The 21,813-nt window shown below is 37.4% G+C and overlaps 5 protein-coding genes and 1 pseudogene across 5 annotated transcripts; 2 read left to right on the top strand and 4 right to left on the bottom strand.

Annotated features, from left to right (window-relative positions):
* The first annotated feature begins 2,977 nt into the window (after nucleotides 1-2,977).
* Nucleotides 2,978-5,027, top strand: LOC100779785 (membrane protein PM19L). The gene is made up of 5 exons (XM_014778248.3): nucleotides 2,978-3,341; nucleotides 3,454-3,673; nucleotides 3,769-3,814; nucleotides 3,896-4,846; nucleotides 4,977-5,027. Exons 1-4 carry the CDS (start codon nucleotides 3,218-3,220, stop codon nucleotides 4,007-4,009), a joined length of 504 nt encoding a protein of 167 aa, XP_014633734.1. The 5' UTR covers nucleotides 2,978-3,217; the 3' UTR covers nucleotides 4,010-4,846; nucleotides 4,977-5,027.
* Nucleotides 4,529-6,768, top strand: LOC100778724 (primary amine oxidase-like; annotated as a pseudogene).
* A 109-nt stretch (nucleotides 6,769-6,877) lies between these two features.
* Nucleotides 6,878-8,524, bottom strand: SG-1-LIKE (putative UDP-glucosyltransferase). The gene has a single exon (XM_003529551.5). It carries the CDS (start codon nucleotides 8,522-8,524, stop codon nucleotides 7,061-7,063), a length of 1,464 nt encoding a protein of 487 aa, XP_003529599.2. The 3' UTR covers nucleotides 6,878-7,060.
* Nucleotides 8,525-8,602: 78 nt separating this feature from the next.
* LOC106799497 (scopoletin glucosyltransferase) lies at nucleotides 8,603-10,082 on the bottom strand. Its single transcript, XM_014778247.3, has one exon. It carries the CDS (start codon nucleotides 10,080-10,082, stop codon nucleotides 8,646-8,648), a length of 1,437 nt encoding a protein of 478 aa, XP_014633733.1. The 3' UTR covers nucleotides 8,603-8,645.
* A 78-nt stretch (nucleotides 10,083-10,160) lies between these two features.
* Nucleotides 10,161-11,619, bottom strand: LOC100778179 (UDP-glucose flavonoid 3-O-glucosyltransferase 7). The gene has a single exon (XM_003528618.5). The coding sequence runs from the start codon at nucleotides 11,617-11,619 to the stop codon at nucleotides 10,204-10,206; it is 1,416 nt and encodes a 471-aa protein (XP_003528666.1). The 3' UTR covers nucleotides 10,161-10,203.
* A 3,075-nt stretch (nucleotides 11,620-14,694) lies between these two features.
* Nucleotides 14,695-16,369, bottom strand: GT4 (glucosyltransferase). The gene has a single exon (NM_001250313.2). It carries the CDS (start codon nucleotides 16,330-16,332, stop codon nucleotides 14,902-14,904), a length of 1,431 nt encoding a protein of 476 aa, NP_001237242.2. The 5' UTR covers nucleotides 16,333-16,369; the 3' UTR covers nucleotides 14,695-14,901.
* Between the last annotated feature and the right edge of the window lie 5,444 nt (nucleotides 16,370-21,813).

Below are 21,813 nucleotides of genomic sequence, written 5' to 3'. Positions count from 1 at the left end.
AATATATCTAAAATAATTATTTAATTTTAGAATGTTAAATTTTTAAAATAATAATTTACTAATTATTTAATATATGTACGTTAATAATTTATCCACATATTTAAAATATTTATATCAACATATCTAAGTAAATTACAATAATATATATTCTATTTTTAATTTTTTAAATACATTAATTTAATTTTGTGTCATAAATAAAATTATACTTACTATGTTATAAAAATAAAATATGTGAGAAAATGGTTTGATAAAAATAATTATAAACATATGGTCCACTCAAAAAATAATTGTAAACATACGTTTTAAATTTTGAATAAATTGTATTAATATATATTTAATTTGGTTATTTTTAAAGGTCGAAGTTTATATAACGCTGGGAATTATGATATACTTTTCAACTTCAAAATAAAAAGTTATACTTTTATATTTGTAAAAAAGTATAAATATATACTTTTAAAGCCTTATTTATTTCTTTTTTCTTTATCATGAGCAAGTACCGAGACATATTCATTCGTTATCCGCACCTGATTAAATGTTGGGATTATTATTAATTCATTTCATCAATTAATTTGTTCCATTGATTTTGAAGGCAAAAAATAATTCATTCAATTTTAAAATTAATCAATAACGTATAAAGTTTATGTAAATTTTGTATCTTTTAATAAAACATTTTAAATTTTATTAAAAACATGAATTAACCTTATAATTATCACAATTGAAATTATTATTCCCTCTTATATATTCTATATTTTTTCATGAAATTTAGGAGTCAATTAATATGTATATTTCTTTATTCATTATTCTTTTAATTTTGTATAGATAAGAAATGAAGGATGAAGAAACTAAGAAATTTCATAAACAATTGTAATAGATATACAATATGCAAAAAATGGAGTCGAATGGAATTTTTTCATGTCACTGTCTCGTATGAAACATGAATCATTCACTTTTCATGGTTTCTTTTTTCTTCTTCTTCATTTTGCTAATCAACTATTGAGTATTATTATTTATATGAGAATCTCTTTATAATATTCTTTAGTATATTATATCTATGTATAAACACAAACAATTAGAAGTCAAGATCATTAAATTAAAAATAATGATAAAATATTTTCCCTCTTACTTCATATTATAAAACTAGACTTGTTTCTTAAATAATTTAGAGATAAGTTAATTATTTTATTTTTTTCTTTTTTTTTCTTATTTAAATATTAATAAATATGAAATATATAATTTAGAAATTCGGGCTAAGCCATGATCTAGAGCAAACGTTACTCTATAATGTCTTAACCTGTAATCTAAGCCCCTTTAGGATCTGTCTAAAGTATTGATCCAAGAACACAGTTTGTGTGGACCTTAAGAAAAAAAGTGTTGCCCATTTAGTCCAACTATTTATATGTTTTCATTTTGATATTCATTGTTTTTCTCTAAGCCCTATTTTTCGAAAATAAAATTATTTTGGTAAATATAAAGCAGTCTTTAATGCATATGTAATGGTTTATTAATATAAATTAAATAATTATATTGTGTAAATTTCACTTATATTATTGAATTTAAGTAAAATCTAAAAACTAAAAATAAAAAAAAAACATATTTAAGAATTTATAATACTACCTCATTAGTAAAGCAAATAAGAATTTTACAAAGGACTAAATAATACACATATTAATGTAAAAATGAAATTAATAAAAAATAAATATCTTTTTTTTTAATCTTTCTCATAGTATTGATGGGTGTTGAGTCCAGCAAATTTTATTCTTAATGTGGGTACAGTGGATAGTATACAAAGCACTCTTCATAAAACATCTTAAGTTTTTAAGCCTTAGATGTCATTCGACTTAGGTTTTTATTAGGCGAGAGGAGGAAGAGATTGAGAGATATACCTAACCTTACCATGAAAAAAAAAATCAGAATTTTCTATTTTGATGTTTTGTTAACAAAACATAACTCTGGTTAAAGATATTTTTATTTTTGTAAATATGTAACATTTTTTTTTTGCAAATTGAATTTCATTTAATAAAAAAAAAAGGAAAGCTGGGCCATAGCACAAGGTATGTCCACAGCACAGATCCATTAGTATGACACAACAGATCTCCACAACTGAAAACAAATATACCTCAACCTACACGGCCCAAAGGCATGACAACCAAAATGGAAAGATAGAAACGAAAATAGGATGAGTTTGTTTAAATTTCTTTTTTAAATAAACTTTTTTTATTTAAACTTTTTTATAAACAGATAAGATTGATTTATTTCTTAAAATAAACATAAAATTATACTTTTAAACAGAAACAATTTAAATAAACACACTAAAAACAAAAAAGTTACTTATTTTATTAAAAGAAACATTTATTTTAACAAATAAGTTTAAACAAATTAGTTCTTAATGTTACGGATTAATCTTTATCATAATTTCCATTATACTTTTTACTTATTTAAATTAATATTCTTAATATTATCGTTATTAGGGTTCCTTAATTTGATATTTTAAACTTAATATATTTATTTTATCCTTTATTTAAAGATTTGTTTATTTACGTAATGACATCGTGGTGTTACGGTTTTACCCATTTCTCCATTTGTTCTCTGTCATCTCATTCTCCGTCTATCCCTATATTTCTGTGCGTGTACATGTGTCACAATCACATCTTATTTGAGGAGGAAAAAAATTCCAATCTAGTACTAGTATTCTCTGTCCCTGCCAATTTTTTTTTTCTCAAATTAACTGACAGTAACTTTCTTGTGAAGTAGCTATCATTGAAATTTTCATTTACGACCTTTTGCTTAAGCTCAACTTAATAAGATGTAGAATCTTCAGACTCTATGATGAACATTGGTTATTGTAACTTTTTGTTTGATCTCTGATGATTATAATGGTGTAAAGAGACAAAGCTTTTGCCCCTTAATTCTATGCTGCAATATGCTCATAGGATGTAATGTATGAAAAAGAATTCCTTTCCCCCTTCACGAGACAAACCAAATAATGATCAAAGAATACAAGCCATTTCTTTGCATAGAAGAAAGTTCTTTTCGATGGTAAGAGCAAAGAAGAACCATATTGCTGGACAACCTTTCCCAACAATATTCTGGTAATATAATGGGGTGAATTATATGTCTTGGTTTATATATATGTCGACTCCAACCTCACAAGGACAAGTAAGTTAATTAAGGTTCCAAGTTAGTAATTTTTTGGTGTTTGAATTGAAGATCAAGGGCCATGGCTTCAGGATCCAAATCAGTAGCTTCTATCCTCTTGGTACTGAATCTAGTGTTGTACTTCATTGTGCTTGTTATTGCTTCTTGGGCAGTGAACCATGGGATTCAAAGGTCTGGCGAAACAGGTAATTAATTAGAGTGCTTTATCAATAGAAAAAATTAAAAATTGTGTTCCTTGGTTTCAACTTAATTGAATTGTGTGTGTGGTTTATTGACTTGGCTGATTTGCATTTGCAGCATCTGTTTTGTCCATTCCAGCTCGAATATTTCCAATATATTTCCCAATGGGAAACATGACAACTGGTTTTTTCGTAATTTTCTCTCTCGTTGCTGGTGTTGTGGGATTCACCACCTCACTCACTGGATTGCAAAACATTCTCCAGTGGAATGCTCCCAACTTACATGCAGCAGCTATGTCTTCATTGACTACATGGGCACTCACTCTACTGGCTATGGGGTGAGCTAGATAGCCTTAATTACCCCCCATTTTGCTTTCTACCATTCTAGCAAGAGAGAATAAATGCTTTATGGCTACTACTTCTTTTGTTGCAGATTTGCATGCAAAGAGATTGAACTTGGCTGGACAGACTCCAACCTGGTAAGCTTAATACTAGAATTTCAATTCACTGCCAAAAAGCACAAATTGTCATTGGCTAATAAAAATTAACTGTTTTTCCAGCGCACCTTAGAAACGATCACTATAATTGTAAGCGCAACACAACTGTTATGCACGGGAGTTATCCATGTTGGAGTTTCAGAAGTTGTTGCGCAGAGAATGGGAGGAAGAGTATGAGTTTCAGTTTCAGCTGCGGCATATACGAATACTCTCTTTCAGAAATAATTGATTTCACAAAGTAACTCTTTTTCAGCAGCTATGTCTTCATTGATTTCAGTTTCAGAATTAATTGTAACTCTTTTTTTCTTTTCACAAAGTTGTTTCGTTCTTTCATGTACGAGGGAAAATAATTATTTTGTAACTATATCTTTAGTTTCATTTGAGGAAACTTATAAATACGTTTTTTTTTTTAAAGAAAAGGAGCATTCCGAAAATCGAACTCGGGACCTCTCGCACCCAAACTGAGAATCATATCACTAGAACAAATGCCCATAACACCGTTTATTTGTTTACTTAAAATTCTTCGTGCAATATCTATATATATCCTATTCCAATAAAATCAACATCTGTCAATATAACAGGATGACATGAATATCTCAGTAAAAAAAAGAAAGGATGACATAAATTAATATTGAATAATTAAGAAGCACTCAAGCAGTGAACGGTCTGCTACAATAGCTTCGTTAACATTTATGATTTGGATTCGATCCACGTGCCGGAATTGTAATATCACTGGCATCCATTTATGATTTGGAGAAGCACAAGTCTCGTAGAGTGTTATACAAAGGTTACATTTCTAAGCTGTTCGTACCATACCAAGACCCAACAGATGATTTTTACTACAAGACTTTCTTTGATTCTGGAGAGTTTGGGTTTGGTCTCTCCACTGTCTCGTTGGTGCCCAACCGTGACTAGATACATATGTTCACACTGCTCAAGAACGCTATCTGTGTCTTTGAACAATATGGCAGCATCATGTGGCGTCACACAGAAACAGGCATTCCCAATGAATCGGTAAGTACGTACGTTCAGAATATATATAGATCCATCCGATCCTTACTAGTTACACATTTGTCTTTTTTTGTACGTATGTAGTATTATTAATTATTTTGATTTTAAACTTTTACGTGTTGGCTTTTGACAGTTCGCCGAAACTAGAATGGAAGTGAACTTAGTGCTAAGAACAGTTGTTACTGTGGGCAACTACGACAATTGGGAGTTTAAAACAAGTGCCTCAATCAAGCCCTCGGTATGTATATATAGTTGTTGCTACTAGCTACATCATCTTTAATTTGTTTTATATGCGATTTTTTTTTTTTTTTGTAAAATTGTCAATTTTGTAATTAAATAGTACTTTTATATGTGTCACGTTTGGAGATAACAAATTTATTCTATTTAAAGCCACATAAAAAATGTTATATTTACTGTTTTGATTATACTCTAGGAAATGTTATTTTATTAAAAAATGGTCCATCCATTATTTCTGTACAATGAATTGAATATAACTTTGCATAAGGAGAAATTTTTTCTTTATTTTCTGGATCGTCCGAAGGTATGTACACCACGTGGTTGACCTACGAACCCCGAGGGACTTTGCCGCGCATGCCGTTAGAACTGTGCATGCATGATGCTTGAACAAAAATTAAAATTAAAATGCTTTGTCTAATTAGTCTCTAATAAGTAATCCTACAACACATATATATTCAAATACAGATTGCTCTCTCGGGTATATTGGAAATTAAGGGAGTGGACATTAAGCACAAGAGTGAGATCAAGAGCGATCGACATGGAACCTTGGTGTCAGCAAACAGCATTGGTGTTTACCACGACCACTTCTACATTTACCATCTCTTTTGAGAAGACAAGTTTGAAGACAGTAAGAGTGACAGATGGAAGTTCGAAGAGAAAAAGCTATTGGACAACTGAGGTAGAAACTGCAAAGATAATACTTGCAGGTTGAGCCCCGGTGAGCTTTCAGTGGTGAAGCCTAACAAGAAAACCTCCGTTGGATCACAAATACGTGGCGCTTTTACCAACTTCAATGTTTGGGTCACTCCATACAATAGGACTGAGGAGTGGGCTGGTGGACTCTAGGTTGATCACAGCCATGGAGATGATACTTTGGCCGTTTGGACCAAAAAGTACGTATGATCATTTTTTTTTTATTCTTGTGAGTGTGCGTCATATTTGTAGTAATTTTTTAGGCTCTTAATTGATCAGATATAGTATATATCATTGAACTCAACAACTTACACACTATTTTATCTATTTTTGATTGAAAATGGTTGCAGGAATAGAGACATTAACAACAAGGACATTGTGCTGTGGCACGTTGTGGGAATTCATCATGTTCCAGCACAAGAAAACTTCCCCATAATGCCATTATTGAGCACTGCATTCGAGCTCAGGCCAACCAATTTCTTCGAGAGGAATCCGGTTCTTAAAACCCTTTCTCCCAAGGATGTGCAATGGCCCGGTTGCCCCAAGTGAAACTAGCCAGCCAACCATGCCATTTGCATTAGCGTGCTACGACTACTGCGACAACTACATGTCTTCCTTGGATAATGTGAAATGTGATCTGCTTATTGCATGTGCAAGAATAATTATTTAATCTTATATGTATTGCCAGTAATAATTTATTATTATATATGAATGGGAAGTTTACTTGAACTTGATAACCAGTTATTATTGCTCAGCCTTGTGCTCACGCTCTTAATTAAATTAATATATATATGCTCATTTAATTTGGAGTACTACTATTATAAAGCATATGCTATATTTCTCTTACATACTACAAATTTCACTAGGATGTCTAATCTACTTGTGATATGCTAATTTATGCTATATATAGCAACATCAGCTAGTGTCATAGCAAAGAAGATAAGCCAAAACGACACTGATGACAACTTGATAAAAATAGGAAGAAACCATGGGTAGTTTCAACTTTTTTTTTTTTTCCTTATCTCCATCGATGAATATAGATGAAGAGACAAAATTGTCTGTCATTAACAAAATTAATGGGATGTTTAATATAGTAGAGAAAAATAATAATAATTTCTATTTTTATGTTCTAAAGCAAACACATTTTAGGAATTGCTACACAATCTTAAAAGTATCCAACCATCAAAAAAACGAAAAGAGCCTCTAAACCATCCAGGCGTCAACATGAAGTTTAGTGAGTTTAAAATACATAGTAATATTAATTAATATCTAATAAAAATAAATTGTTTAGCCTTTTGGGGTATCTGGAGATGGAAGCTTGGCATCCCTTAGTCGGATAAGATCATGAATCAGGGCCGTTAAATTATTGTGAGATGAACCTCCTACTCGAACAGCTTGTTTGGCCTTTTCCTGAAAGTGTTTTGCACGGCGTCTGATTTCTAGAGCTTGATCAGCACCGTCCATCAAGCGCCTCACAGCCTTCTGGATGCTATCTCTGGTCAGCATCTGGTATCTCTCTCCGAAGCCAGTGGTGGTCCACTCCGCTGCGCCAACCTCCACCCCGATCCCCCTTACCTCAGTTATCAGCTTCTCATTGTAGAACTGTTCTCCATGCACCGGCCACGTCAGCATCGGAACCCCCTCGCTCACCGCCTCCACCGTGGAGTTCCACCCGCAGTGCGTGATGAACGCGCCCACCGCGGGGTGGCCAAGAATAATCACCTGCGGGGCCCACCCCCTGATAATCATCCCCTTCTCTGCGTTCCTCTCTTCAAACCCCCTTGGAAGCCACTTCTCCTTCTCTTCCTCGCTCTCGTGCTCCTTCCCTTTCTTCTCCGGAACCACCCATATGAATTCATGACCCGATGCTTCCATCCCGCATGCTATCTCGTATAGCTGTTCGTCCGGGAAATGGCAAAGGCTTCCAAAGCATATGTACAGCACCGAGTTGACTCGCTTCGAGTCAAGCCAACTCACACAGTCCTGCATACTCACCGCGCTCTTCATGCCCCTCTCTGCTTTCTCTTGAGCGGTCCTGCAGCTTATAAGAGAGGCCGGGCCAAGATGCCAAGTCTTGTGGCCAGTGGTTTTCTCGTAGTGGCGGATGTAGTCTTGTCCGTCAAGCTCGGCGAAGTTGTTGATGATGATAGCGTGGCTCTTGAGCTGTGACTCCAGCATCAGTTTCAGGTATTGGGTTAACTCCTTGGGCGGTGTTGCGTTGAGGGAGATGGGGTGAGGGATACTGGGAATGTGAAAAGAATCGGAAGATTCAAGGTTGACGGCGCGTATGGCGCAGATTGCGAAGAGGGAGAAGCCGTTGAAGGCAACGCTGGGAATGTTAAGCTTGTTGGCCAAGTCATGGACCCAGGGGAAGAGGAAGTCGGCGACGATGCAATCAGGTGGGTGCTGCTCCACGAATTGCTCGATGGGGGGTTGGAGCATGGAGATGGCATGGTAGACCTTGGGGAAGTGGCGGATGTCGTCAATGAGGGAGGAGAGGCTTTCGATGCCGTCGGGGAGGCCCAGTTCTTGGGAGGGGAAGGGAACGGTGTGGAGGCGGAGGGAGGGGATGGATTTGCGAATGATTTGGGCGTTGACGGGGGTGGTGATGATAGTGGCGTGGTGGCCGCGAGAGGCGAAGAGCGTGGCTATGTCGCAGAGAGGGATCATGTGACCTGCTGTTGGGTAATGAATGAAGTAGAGTTTGAGTGGCTCCATCTCAGTATTTATCATTTCAACTCGATCAAGCATAGGCCATTTATAGACCCCATCATTTATTAGCCTTGCCTATTCTCATATTTTCTTATAATAATAATCAAAATCAAACCATGGTTGAATTATATGATTTTTATTTCATTAAAATTGATATTTTTTATCCCTCAGCAGAGTCTCTGAATCGTTTTACATAATGAATCAAGGCTGTTAAATTATTGTATGATGAGCCTGCCACTTGAACAGCTTGTCTTGCGATTCTGCTAAAGTTTTGCGCTTGGCGTCTGATTTGCAGGGCTTGATCAGAAACGTCCATGAGGGTCCTCACAGCCATCTCTATGCGATCTCTGGGCAGCAGCTTCTGGGTCTGGAAGTAAGCACTGAGGTTCCACTCCTCTGCACCCACCTCCACCCCAATACCCCGCACCTGAGTTATTAACTTTTCGTTGTAGAACTGATCGCTGTGCACCGGCCACGTAATCATGGGAACCCCAGCACTCACCGCCTCCACCGTGGAGTTCCACCCACAATGCGTCAAAAACGCACCAACCGCAGGGTGCTCCAGAATCACCACCTGTGGGGCCCACCCCTTGATAATCATCCCCTTCTTCCTCTCTTCAAACCCCTTTGGCAGCCACTTCTCCTTCTCTTCCTCGCTCTCTTCTTCCTTCCCTTTCTTCTCCGGAACCACCCATATGAATTCATAACCCGACGCTTCCATCCCGCATGCTATCTCGTAAAGCTGCTTATCCGGGAAATAGCAGAGGCTCCCAAAACTTACGTACACCACCGAGTTGACTCGCTTCGAGTCAAGCCAACTCACACAGTCCTGCATACTCACCGCGCTCTTCATGCCCCTCTCTGCTTTCTCTTGAGCGGTCCTGCAGCTTATAAGAGAGGCCGGGCCAAGATGCCAAGTCTTGTGGCCAGTGGTTTTCTCGTAGTGGCGGATGTAGTCTTGTCCGTCAAGCTCGGCGAAGTTGTTGATGATGATAGCGTGGCTCTTGAGCTGTGACTCCAGCATCAGTTTCAGGTATTGGGTTAACTCCTTGGGCGGTGTTGCGTTGAGGGAGATGGGGTGAGGGATACTGGGAATGTGAAAAGAATCGGAAGATTCAAGGTTGACGGCGCGTATGGCGCAGATTGCGAAGAGGGAGAAGCCGTTGAAGGCAACGCTGGGAATGTTAAGCTTGTTGGCCAAGTCATGGACCCAGGGGAAGAGGAAGTCGGCGACGATGCAATCAGGTGGGTGCTGCTCCACGAATTGCTCGATGGGGGGTTGGAGCATGGAGATGGCATGGTAGACCTTGGGGAAGTGGCGGATGTCGTCAATGAGGGAGGAGAGGCTTTCGATGCCGTCGGGGAGGCCCAGTTCTTGGGAGGGGAAGGGAACGGTGTGGAGGCGGAGGGAGGGGATGGATTTGCGAATGATTTGGGCGTTGACGGGGGTGGTGATGATAGTGGCGTGGTGGCCGCGAGAGGCGAAGAGCGTGGCTATGTCGCAGAGAGGGATCATGTGACCTGCTGTTGGGTAATGAATGAAGTAGAGTTTGAGTGGCTCCATCTCAGTATTTATCATTTCAACTCGATCAAGCATAGGCCATTTATAGACCCCATCATTTATTAGCCTTGCCTATTCTCATATTTTCTTATAATAATAATCAAAATCAAACCATGGTTGAATTATATGATTTTTATTTCATTAAAATTGATATTTTTTATCCCTCAGCAGAGTCTCTGAATCGTTTTACATAATGAATCAAGGCTGTTAAATTATTGTATGATGAGCCTGCCACTTGAACAGCTTGTCTTGCGATTCTGCTAAAGTTTTGCGCTTGGCGTCTGATTTGCAGGGCTTGATCAGAAACGTCCATGAGGGTCCTCACAGCCATCTCTATGCGATCTCTGGGCAGCAGCTTCTGGGTCTGGAAGTAAGCACTGAGGTTCCACTCCTCTGCACCCACCTCCACCCCAATACCCCGCACCTGAGTTATTAACTTTTCGTTGTAGAACTGATCGCTGTGCACCGGCCACGTAATCATGGGAACCCCAGCACTCACCGCCTCCACCGTGGAGTTCCACCCACAATGCGTCAAAAACGCACCAACCGCAGGGTGCTCCAGAATCACCACCTGTGGGGCCCACCCCTTGATAATCATCCCCTTCTTCCTCTCTTCAAACCCCTTTGGCAGCCACTTCTCCTTCTCTTCCTCGCTCTCTTCTTCCTTCCCTTTCTTCTCCGGAACCACCCATATGAATTCATAACCCGACGCTTCCATCCCGCATGCTATCTCGTAAAGCTGCTTATCCGGGAAATAGCAGAGGCTCCCAAAACTTACGTACACCACCGAGTTGACTCGCTTCGAGTCGAGCCAACTCAGGCACTCGTGCGTACTCACCACGCTCTTTTGCCCCCTCTCTGCTTTCTCCATCTCGGTTCTCCGAACGAGGGACGCTGGGCCAAGGTGCCAGGCCTTGTGGCCCGTGGTTTTCTCGTAGTGGCGGAGGTACTCCTCACCGTCTAGCTCGGCGAAGTTGTTGATGATGAAGCCGTTGCTCTTGAGCGCTGCCGTGAGAAGGGGTTCCAAGAATTCTCGCATGTCCTTGGGTGGGGTTGATTTGATGGTGACGTGGTCGGGGAAATCTGGAATGACGAAGGGACCATCGCCGATGCGGTGCTTTTTGACGGACTCCATGGCGCAAATGGAGAAGAGGGAGAATCCGTTGAAAACAAGCCACGGTATGCGGAGCTTTTTTGCCAAGTCTTCCACCCAGCAGTATAGGAAATCGGCAACTATGCAGTCCGGTGGGTCCCGCTCCACGAAACTCTCGATGGGTTCGCGGAGCAGTGTGGTGGCGGCGATGTAGATTCTGTAGGATTTTTCGAGGTCGGTGACGGCGGATAAGTTTTCGACGCCGTCAGGGAGGCCTACTTCTTCGGAAGGGAAGTCGAAGGTGTGGACGCGGAAGTTTTTGGACTGGTGAAGGATTTCGGCGTTGGAAGGGGTGGTGATGATGGTCACATGGTGGCCACGTGAGGCGAAGAACTGGGCTATGTCGCATAGAGGGATCATGTGACCCGCGGCAAGGTATGGAATGAAGTAAAGTTTCAGTGGTCGTTCTTTCACGTCCATTCTGAATTCTGATGAAACAGAACAGAACACTCTTTTGCCTTTAATCTTTCTGCTTTATGGTTGAAACTTTGTAAACAAGTTTGAATAACCCAATGTTTCTTGTCGTTGATCAACCTTCGCTCCATTTGCTTTGAAAACAAGAGGACAAGACAAAACATGAAAGTCGGCCAATGTTGTCTTTGTTTTGGAATCAATGGAGACGGCTTCTACAATTGACTCATAATTTTAGAGTAATATTGCTAAGCATATACTTCTGGCCGAATACCCAACCCCTTCAAGATGTGATGCCCACAAATTGATGAAAATTTTCAAATTTTGTGAATTTGTAAAAATTAATCACAACATTAATTTATCAAACTTTTTATAAATTCAAGAAATAAATTTATATTTTTAAATTTTTTTAAAGACCAATTTATCACTTAACACTTTCCACAGATAATTTGGTTATTTATCCTATACTTGTTTTACACACAAAAATGGTTTGACTACGTCAAAGTGGCCAATAGAAAGATGTTTACGAAGGAGCCCTGTACACATAGGAAGTCTTGTACAACTCATTTGTTGTCTTGGCGCGCAGACCATGATAGTAACTAATGGAAAGCGACTTATGTGGGCAAAGGAATGTGAATTAATATCATCTTAGTAATTTCTGATATTTATCTGCGGCTGTTGTATTGAACTAAACTGCCAAGAAAGAATCCTCCCTTATGGATGATAAACTTTAATTACTAGGAATCAGTAATTAGTTAGCCATATTTTTATTTTTGCAGGTTCATTTGTTGTAGATTTGAATAAAGTTGTTTTTTACCATTTTTTCAGGCAATTAACTTTGTTTATATAGTAAAATTAAATTATTCTTGAAGTGTTTCTAGAAATATATAAACACTGAAGTTATTTTGTTAAATTAAAAAGACATTTATTGATGTTACAGTCTTACAGAAAAGGAGCAAGAGAGAGAGAGCAAGAAATAAGAACAGCTTCTTCCATTATGTAATTAGGTGAAAAACAGTAAAGCAAAGTAAACCAGCATTCCTCAAGAAACTGCTTGATAGGAATTCAAAACTGAAAGCAGTAGGACTGTTTTGTGTTCTAGTCAAAACTTGAATGAGCAAAAGGTTTGAAAACAGGAGGACAAGACAAAACATGTAAGTTGGCCATGTAATCTTTGTTTTTGAAATCAATGGAGACGGTTTCTACAATTAACTTATAATTTAGAGTAATATTGGTAAGCATATACTTTTTTTTTTTATATTGATGTTTTAATTTGGTTTGTGTAGGTCAAAGTGGACAGCAAAAAGATGTTTACGAAGGAACTGTTTAGACATAGGAAGTCATCTACAGCTCATCATGTCGTCTTGCCACAGACCATGATAGTGACAAAAGAGAAAACGACCTTGGTGGTTATAGGAATGTAAATTAACATCTTGGTAGTTTCTGATATAATAACTGCGGCTGTATTGACCTGCATTGTTGAGGAAACATTCTTGCGAATGTTACAGGCAGCTGGCATTTTCCGTTTAATGTGAATAATTATTGTAGTTCATTTGGGACAATGTTGTGTTCAATGTAGAGCACAACACCAAACTTGCATCTCTCTCCCTTAATGCATGCTTTAACGTCTGTGCCTCTGGTATAACTGAAAAGAGCAATGAATTGAAGTTGTTGTTCAAACAAGGGAAAGTGCCTTAATTCATACAGATGAATTGAAGGTTTTCCATATCGGACACATCATATATATGTATTAGATGGGAAAGCGCCCTCAATATTGCTACTCTTAATTTTGTAATTAATCCATGGCCTATTGTAGGAAAATTACAATTTTATATTCAGCTTATAAGTTACTTTCAACTATGAAGTTTTATGAAATAGCAAAATTAGTTTATATTGGAAGGCTAAAATGTTGAAGTATCAATTTGGTGTTATATACGGGAAGGAGTTAAGGAAAGGGGATTATGCTACAAGTGAAAAGTTAAAATATGAAGAGAGAAAGATCGTAGGTTGAATAAAAGTTGGGAAAATGGAATCGGTTACTGTGTGCATACATTTGAAGAGTAATGAATATGGTTCTGATCATACACAAGGGAATATTACTAACCAAATGAACCGCATAAAATGTTGATAACAATATGATGTGATAAAAAACGCAGAGAAGATCATCAATGTTGGACAATTTGTGGCCGAAGTATAAATTGAGCTTCATGCCAAGAAAGCCAAAACAAAGCTGATTTACTAAGCCTAGAATACCTCCTTGTAATATGCCTCCACTGACTTACTGCTAACAGCTACTCCATCCACCCAAAACCCGAACTATTAATTATTAATAAATATAAAAGTTTCAAAATTTTGCATGATTTTGGATCCTTGGTTTTACATTAGAGGAGAATCACAAATAAAAAATGAGAGGCTACATAACAAGAGCAAGAAATATCTAATGGTTTACAATTTGTAAGAAACTGCCTTTTCATATCCAAGACCTTCCGAACTTTCAAAGGCTCCATATTTGGTATGAAACGCGTGTCTACAAAACAAATATATATCCGTTAACAAGAAATATGTTAAAGAGACCATGAGGATGAGCCTACTGATGGGCCAAGGTATGAAAGGCCCAAAATATGGAGAGGAGAGTCTACACTAGGCAAAAAGAAAGTAGGCAATGAGATTAGGGGTGAGTGAAGGGTAAGCTAGCAGTAAGTTAGTTAAAGGAAATGATAGAATAAAGGAGTGGATGTAGAGATAAATTATGAGGAGTTTTTTACGTAGTCTGGGTAGAGAATCTTGAGCATAGGCTCTGATTTGTGTGATCCTTCATTTCTGCTACTTCTGTATTATGCAGGAACCCAGTATCCTATAATGGTAACTCTCAGGTTTGACACTCACATATGCATGTTAGGGTCTTTCATTAATAAGACGTGTGATTGCCTAACTTTTAGAGAACAAAAGAAGGCGTAGTGTACTGAGAAAATATAACATTGAACTGCCACTGGGTTTGGCTTATTTGAATGTAGCCTCTCAAAACATGTGATGAGAGTGTATTATTAGCAAAAGTCGATTTTGGGGAACTACAGAAAATAAATAGATAAAATAAGGGACATGTTTCAAAGGTTCATAGGAACAAATCAAATTCACTCACCTTTATTCTCAACTCAACAAAAAGTTTACAACAACTTAACGCACTAAAATGAACTTACTAAGTTAGTAAGTAAATCTGTTTATTTACTAATTCATAATAGATATTCTTATAACTAGGGAAGAGTTATAATTGTAGGGGCATGGCGCAAGAAATCAGGTGGCCGACTTAGAGTCCCTCAAGCGCATGAGATCAGCAATGAGGGTCGTTAACCTGTTGTGGGATGAACCTCCTTCCTGAAGGGATTGTTTAGCCTTTTCCGCAAGCTCTTCCGAGCGGCGTCTGATGTTTTGAGCTTCATCGCCACCGCCCATCAACCTTTTGATGGCAGTCTCAATGGTATCTCTGGTGACCAGCTTCTCCCTCTCCCCATAACCAACGAGTCTCCACTCGGTGGCACCCACCTCCACCCCAATCCCCCGCACCTCAGTTATGAGTTTCTCGTTGTAAAACTGATCCGCCATGACCGGCCACGTGATCATGGGAACCCCGGCGGTGACGGCCTCCAAGGAGGAGTTCCAGCCGCAATGCGAGAGGAAGCCACCCACAGCCGGGTGGGCCAGGATGAGGAGCTGCGGGGCCCACCCTTTAACAATCATCCCCTTCTCCCTGTTTCTCTCCTCAAACCCTTTTGGAAGCCATTTTTCCTTCTCCTCCTCGCTCTCATTCTCGTATTCCTTCCCTTTCTTCTCTGGAACAATCCATATGAATGACTTCCCACTCTGTTCCAACGCACATGCAATCTCGTAAAGCTGTTTATCTGGAAAATGACAGACGCTTCCGAAGGATACGTAGACAACCGAGTTAGTTGGCTTGGGGTCGAGCCAAGTGAGACACTCGTTCTGGCTCACCACGCTCTTCTCGCCCCTCTCTTGATCCCTTTTTCCAACCAGACAAGCTGGCCCAAGATGCCAAGCCTTGTGACCCGTGCTTTTCTCGTAGTGCTGGATGCACTCTTCTCCGTCCAGCTCGGCGAAGCTGTTCACGATGAGGCCGTGGCTCTTGAGCTCTATTTTGAGGAGATGATCCATGAAGGCGGTGGCCATCTTGGGTGGTCTGGAGGGCATGGTGACGCGGTGAGGAAAATCGGGGATGACGAAAGGGCCCGTGTCGGAATGGAGTTCGGGGTGTGATATGACGCACTTCATGGCGGCGCCGGAGAAGAGGGGGTATCCGTTGAAGGCAAGTCGTGGGATGCGGAGGTTGTTGGCCACGTCATCCGCCCAGGAATACATGGTGTCGGCGACGATGCAATCAGGTGGGTGCTGGTCCATGAAATGGGAGATGGGTCTGCGGAGGAGCATGGCGGCTTGGTAGAACTTTGCAGTGTCAGCGAGGTCGGTGACAGCGGACTTGATTTCGACGCCGTCGGGAAGGCCCACATCTTTGGCGGGAAAGTCAACGACGTGGAGTTGGAGGGAGGGGCTTGACTTGCGGAGGATTTGGGCGTAGTAGGGAGTGGTGATCACCGTCACGTGCTGCCCGCGTGAGGCGAAGAGTGTTGCAATGCCGCAGAGAGGGATCACATGCCCCGGTGACAGGTAAGGAATAAAGTGAAGTTTCAGTGGTCGTTGTTGAAGATCCATTCTGGTTCTGGTTCACGTTTCTACTCTTTCCTCTTATGAAGATGACAAGAGACCCCATGCTTTCCTTTATAGTACCGAGCAAAGCGTGAACCTCGCGAGTCGTGATCACTGGTATATATTATGCAATGTCCCACACTTTAAGAAAAACTACTACTCAAATATCCCATGCTCTGCACGCTAAGGACATTTTTAAAGCAAGTTTATTATATGAGTTTTTTTTAAATACTTTTTATCATTCTCGCATTAACATGTGTTTATGATATACTTTTGTAATTGTATAATATTTTTTTTCAGCTTTTAAAGATAAGATTTAGTAAATAAGTTGATTTCCTATATTGTAGGAGTAAGGCAGTTTTAAGTGGTTCCTATTTTTAAGGAGCAAGTTAGTTTTAATATTATGTTTTGTTAATATCTTGTTATCTAATTAGTGTATCTTTTGCTATTTATTGTATCGCTGCTGAGAATAATTTGAATTAGAATAAAATAATTCTATTTCCTTCACATACGTATTGTCTCTTTTCTCTCCTCTGTTTTTTATAATTTCCTCCTCAAAACCAACCATTGGTATCGAGAGCCTTATTCTTACGGGACCTCTACCATGGAAGGTGAAGCAAGTTTTTCCCACATAACTCTTCCAATCTTTGATGGAGAGAATTATGATCTTTGTGAAGTGAAAATGCAATCCTACATGGAGTCTTTGGATTTGTGGGATGCTGTGGAAGAGGATTATGAAATATATCCGCTGCCTGAAAATCCCACCATGGTCCAAATTAAAAATCACAAGGAAAGAAAGATGAAGAAGGCAAAGGCGAGGTCATGTTTGTTCACTGGTGTTTCACAAATGATATTCATCAGAATCATGACTCTTAAATCACCCAAAGCAATTTGGGATTATCTGAAAGAGGAATACGCTGGGGATGATAGAATACGAAGCATGCAAGTGCTAAATTTAAGGAGGAAATTTGAGCTTCAAAGGATGAAAGAGTCAGAGACAATCAAAGAATACTCAAACAAATTGTTGGGTATTGCCAACCAGATAAAGTTGTTGGGAAGTGATTTTGCCGATTCGAGAATTGTAGAGAAAATTTTGGTAACGGTGCCGGAGAGGTATGAAGCATCTATAGCTTCATTGGAGAACACAAAGGATCTGTCGAAAATCACATTGGCAGAAGTGCTACATGCCCTGCAAGCTCAAGAGCAGCGAAGGTTGATGAGGCAAGATCGTGTTGTCGAAGGTGCTTTGCCTGCCAAACATCATGAAGTTGATGAAAGCAAAAAGGATTTTTTCAAGAAGAATCAACCAGCAAGCAGTGAAAACAGTGCAAACAACCAAGGTAAGGATAAAAAGAAAAATTATCCACCTTGTCAGCATTGTGGCAAAAAAGGTCATGCACCTTTCAAATGTTGGAGGAGACCAGATGCAAAATGTAACAAGTGCAACCAGATAGGGCATGAAGCGGTGATCTGCGCCAACAAAAATCACCATGATAAGGGAGCTCAGATTGCTAATCAATAAGAAGAGGACCAACTGTTTGTGGCCACATGCTTCTTGAGTAGTGAATCAAGTGAAAGTTGGTTGATTGATAGTGGTTGTACGAACCACATGACAAATGATAAGACTCTATTCAAGGATTTGAAGCCAACTAATGTCTCAAAGGTCAGAATTGGGAATGGTGGCTATATTTCAGTAAAAGGAAAAGGAACTGTTACAATTTCAACGTGTTCAGGTACCAAATTAATATCAGATGTTCTTTATGTACCTAACATTGACCAAAACTTGCTAAGTGTAGGTCAGTTGATTAAAAAGGGATTTAAAGTGTCCTTTAAACATCAACATTGCTTTATCTATGACAATTTTGGCCGGGAAGTTCTAAGGGTTAAAATGAAAGGTAAAAGCTTTTCATTTGATCCAGCAGAGGATAAGCATACAGCCTATTTCACTCAAGTCACACCCACGAAACTCTGGCACAAGAGACTTGATCATTGCCATCTTGAAAGAATGCTAAACATGAACAAAAGGAAATATGAAAAAGAAAATTTGAAAAAGTTTCAAATGGAAGAATGCAAGTCTGTTAGCACACCAATGAATCAAAAGAAGAAGTTTAGCAAGGAAGAAGGTGTTGATAACATTGATGAAGGATATTGTGTGAGCTTGATTGGATGTCTAATGTATCTCACTTCAACAAGGTCAAACATTCTATTTTCTAAAAAGAACAAAATTGGAATTTTTGTTGACAATCAAGTAGTCATTGCTATTGCAAACAATCCCGTGTGTCATGGGAAGATTAAACATTTCAACATCCAGGTTTATTATTTGATAAAGATGCAACAAAGTGGAGAAGTGAACTTAATTTACTGCAAGTCTAAAGATCAATTGGCTGACATGTTTACAAAGTCACTACCTATCAACAAACTTGAACTCAAAGAATTGGAGTTTGCAGTTCCAAAAGCAAAGAGGAGTGTTGAAGATATACTTTTGTAACTGCATAATATTTTATTTTTCAGTTTTTAAGATAGGATTTAGTAAATAAGTTGATTTCCTATATTTTAGGAGTAAGGCAGTTTTAATGGATTAGCCTTGTCAATAAGTGGTTCCTATCTTTAAGGAACAAGTTAGTTTTAATATTCTGTTTTGCTAATATCTTGTTATCTAATTAGTTTATCTTTTGCTATTTATTGTATTGCTGCTGAGAACAATTTGAATTAGAATAAAATAATTATATTTCCTCCACATACGTATTGTCTCTCTTCTCTCCTCTGTTTTTTATAATTTCCTCCTCAAAACCAACAATATGCATGATTCTTGCATTATTATATCCCATGCTTTCGATGCCGTCGGGGAGGCCCAGTTCTTGGGAGGGGAAGGGAACGGTGTGGAGGCGGAGGGAGGGGATGGACGGGGGTGGTGATGATAGTGACGTGGTGGCCGCGAGAGGCGAAGAGCGTGACTATGTCGCAGAGAGGGATCATGTGACCTGCTGTTGGGTAATGAATGAAGTAGAGTTTGAGTGGTTCCATCTCCGACTCAGGATTTATCATTTCAACTCTCTCAATATTTTTGTGCCACTACAGTCACATTAAGCACGAAGATATATCTAGAGTCAAAACAAAATCACTCTATCCCTGACAATGATTTGTTTGTTTAGATGCTATTTTTCAATTCTTTAGAAATTACCATTTACCAATTTATAACCTCTAAAAACTAATGCATGGATGCCTAGACTACACAATAAATATAAATATGAAGAGCATAAAAGAGACAATAGAAATTGAAATTACATTAATAGATAATGAAAACAATTACATTAAAAAGACATTGGTTGCTAGACTCCCAATAGACGAAGTTTAACCTCTTATAGTCATGAGAGACTTTACACTTCAGGAGTTAATGCGAATGGAAGAAGGGGTTGGATAACTAAAAGCAAGAAAGAGAGGAATGGCTAAAGAATGAGGGTTTCCCCTAAGGAATAGACTCAGGCTTTGGATATCTTCAATAGAGAGCTCTGAGACTCGGCGTGTCTTTCCCTTATGCTTCATCCTCCTTATATAGGCTCCAGGTAACTTATTTTTCACGTTGATCTCGCGCTTAACACGATTTGGCTTCATTCTGGGCTTTCTTCGCACTAAGCCTGAGGTTGTCCGCTAAGTGCAGGTGCGCGCTAAGTCTGCATTGCGTGATAAGCGAGCTGTCTACTTCTCCCAACTTTTTTTCAATGTTTTTTTTCTAGTTTTTACATCAATTTTCCTTTAAAACACTTGAAATCTTCTTCTTTTGAATTCTACCAATAAAAAACTATGAAAATATTAATTTCTTCACTATTTCATTGAAAACAACAGTAAAGTGAAGAAATTTTAATCATTCATAGCAAAAATTGATTATCAAATTAACTCAAATTTCGCAGTTATATTGAATCTATACATTTTTTTTGTGAAATTTCTTTGTCGTTATGATTCCAAATTGATTGTGTTCATTTCTCTTGTTTTTGCAGTTATTTTTTCCTTTTTTTTGTATATGGATGAATTGAAGGTGGTTGATGTTGGATAATAATTTTTTAATGTTAAACATTCGTTTCTTATATAAGGAGCACATTTTATTTTGAAGGAATGGTTCCTTCCATGTAGATTGTCTCTAGTGCACAATTTTTTAAGAACTTGTTTCTTCACGTTAAGGAACTCACCACGAAACTAGCGTTAGAGAAGCCTAATAATATTACATATATATTTTGTAAGATAAATTTCTATTCATGTCATTTTATTTGTTAAGCACTATAATTGGATTTTTAAATAAAAAAAATAATTTTGAATTTATAAAAAGTGTGACAAATTAATTCTACCATTAATTTTTTTTGTTAACTCAAACATGACTTTGTATTTGGTTTCAAAACTTAATAAGTTATTATCATTTTGGTACCATAACTTAATCACTTATTAATATTTTGGTCCATGAACTTAACAATACTGTTATTTTAGTCCCTGAAAACTCTTATATTTTTAATTAAGTCTAGTGATGTATGAAATCATAAACATAGACATTATCATATTCTTCCACTTTCATTATTTTTGCAATTCTGTTATTTAAATTATATTATATCACAATAATAAATGTTAAATCTAGGACATCACCAACAAAATTCTATAAAGTTCCAAACTAGATATTCTATCCTTTTATAATTTTCACATCGTTGTTCAACAATTGAATATTAGAGGATATGACCCCATTATAAGGTAAAAATAAACACCTACAAAATTAAACACAAAATATAATTTACCCATTATATTTTCAACAAAAAGATAGTTGTTGTTTGTCTTGTTGGAGTATAATATATATACACACACATTATATACATACACACATGATTTACAAAATTGAGTATACAATATAGTTATCCATTATATTAGTCGTGTTTGGACATACAAAATAAAATAAAAGAGAATAAAATGTTGAAAAATGAAAATATATAATTTCGTCTTACACTTTGGTAGAACAAAATAATTCATTTTGTATCTCTTTTTCCTTTTTAATTTTTTCCTTAATTAAATAAATATAATGAATTTTAAAAATAAATTGTTTGTTAATATATATATATATATATATATATATATATATATAATACACATTTTTAATATGATTCTTATTTATAATATTATTGCTAGAATTTTAACTTAATAAAATATAGTAAATAAATTAATATTGATTTTAAATATAAAATATAAAATTTATGATTTCCATATTATGACAATTATTTTTCATTTTATTTTTATCATTATTAATAATTATTATCACTATAAACAAATGTCATTTATTATTAGTGCTAATAATTTATATGAAGTGTAACACTTAATTAAAAATTTAAAGGTGTTTTGAGGGACTAAGTAGATAGCAAATTGTTAAGTTTAAAGAACAAATAAAAAAGTATCCTTAATTTTACCTATGTAAAATAGTCCTTAATTTTAATTTTTAAGATAAATAAGTATCCTTCA

This window comes from Glycine max, chromosome 7, assembly GCF_000004515.6.
Source record: "Glycine max cultivar Williams 82 chromosome 7, Glycine_max_v4.0, whole genome shotgun sequence".
Lineage (NCBI taxonomy): Eukaryota > Viridiplantae > Streptophyta > Magnoliopsida > Fabales > Fabaceae > Glycine > Glycine max.
The sequence above is the reverse complement of the archived record's forward strand: the minus strand, read 5'-3'. Positions and strand labels throughout refer to the sequence as shown.